We start from the raw sequence: 320 nt of genomic DNA on the forward strand, positions 1-320 counted from the left end.
TCATTTTCACTCCCTACACACTCACCATTTTTCTCTCCTCATTCTATCTCCGGACGTTGACTAATTTCCCGTTGCATTTTCTCCCTCCCTCAGGTTACTGGTGGGGGCCCCGCGCTTCGAGACGGACCAGCGGCAGCGAGGTGTGTCGAGGGCGGGGGCGGTGCTGCAGTGCTACCCCGACATGCCCGACCGCTGCGACTACGTGCCCTTCGATAGGAACGGTGAGTCGCGGGAGGCTGGGGGTGTTGGTGAGGGGTGGGTGGGGGGTAGTTTCTCTGGGATACAGGGTTTTTTCTTATTATGTTTTATATATATATATA

At 55.3% G+C, this 320-nt stretch overlaps 1 protein-coding gene across 1 annotated transcript in view; it reads left to right on the forward strand.

Moving 5' to 3' along the window:
* LOC119593984 (integrin alpha-PS2-like) overlaps window positions 1-320 on the forward strand; it is a gene marked incomplete at its 3' end in the record, with an annotated part of 62,390 nt that overhangs the window by 53,337 nt on the left and 8,733 nt on the right. The window contains 1 exon segment of the mRNA XM_037943006.1: window positions 94-221. Within this exon segment, the coding sequence (XP_037798934.1) occupies window positions 94-221 (128 nt within the window).

This window comes from Penaeus monodon, chromosome 33, assembly GCF_015228065.2.
Source record: "Penaeus monodon isolate SGIC_2016 chromosome 33, NSTDA_Pmon_1, whole genome shotgun sequence".
Taxonomy (NCBI): domain Eukaryota; kingdom Metazoa; phylum Arthropoda; class Malacostraca; order Decapoda; family Penaeidae; genus Penaeus; species Penaeus monodon.